This window comes from Antrostomus carolinensis, unplaced genomic scaffold (assembly GCF_000700745.2).
Source record: "Antrostomus carolinensis isolate BGI_N321 unplaced genomic scaffold, ASM70074v2 scaffold27484, whole genome shotgun sequence".
Classification (NCBI taxonomy): domain Eukaryota; kingdom Metazoa; phylum Chordata; class Aves; order Caprimulgiformes; family Caprimulgidae; genus Antrostomus; species Antrostomus carolinensis.
In genome coordinates this window covers 7325-7897 of record NW_010313228.1, presented here as the reverse complement: position 1 = coordinate 7897, position 573 = coordinate 7325, and the positions used below count along the sequence as shown (strand labels likewise).

At 62.3% G+C, this 573-nt stretch overlaps 1 protein-coding gene across 1 annotated transcript in view; it reads right to left on the bottom strand.

The window, feature by feature from the left end:
* Window positions 1–6: 6 nt before the first annotated feature.
* CCDC33 (coiled-coil domain containing 33) overlaps window positions 7–573 on the bottom strand; it is a gene marked incomplete at both ends in the record, with an annotated part of 1362 nt that continues 795 nt past the window's right edge. The window contains 2 exons of the mRNA XM_029084810.1: window positions 7–79; window positions 326–398. Coding sequence (XP_028940643.1) covers window positions 7–79; window positions 326–398 — 146 coding nt within the window. The remainder of the gene's footprint in view (window positions 80–325; window positions 399–573) is intronic.

Sequence of the window (573 nt, the reverse complement as noted above, 5' to 3'; positions counted from 1 at the left end):
ACGGACCTTGCCAGCTCCTCCCGCAGCCTGCGGTTCTCGGCCAGCAGCATGGTGTACACCTCCCCAGAGAGGGCTTCACCTGTGGCATGGGGTGGGAGGATCACTGGGATGTGTCCTACACCCCCCAATGCAGAGATGGGGGCTAGGAGCAAGCCCCCACCTCCTCCACATCCAGAGATGGGTAAGAGAGGGTTCAGGACCTCCTCTGATCCCCCACCACAGACCAGCCCATGGTGGAAACCACTGGAAGGAGGTGGCCACCAGTAGAGCCCGGCAGCTCTATATGGGTCACTCCCTGAGTGTCCTTGTCACTGTTTATACCCACCCGCTGGCTGCTTGGTGGTCCTGCCTGCCCCAGCCTGCTTCTCCTGCAGCATCCGCTCCATCACCTGGATCACCTGCAGGAGACAGGCAAGCTGTCCCCATGTCACCAGCTCAGTGCCAGGCTGTGGTGACCATCACATCTCCCAGGGAGTGCTCATGGAGGTGTGGGATGGGCCAGAGGGCCCCATCTTCTCCAAAGAGCCTCACACCCCCCCCCACCTGCCCTTCTCACCCCAACCTCACGCCCCC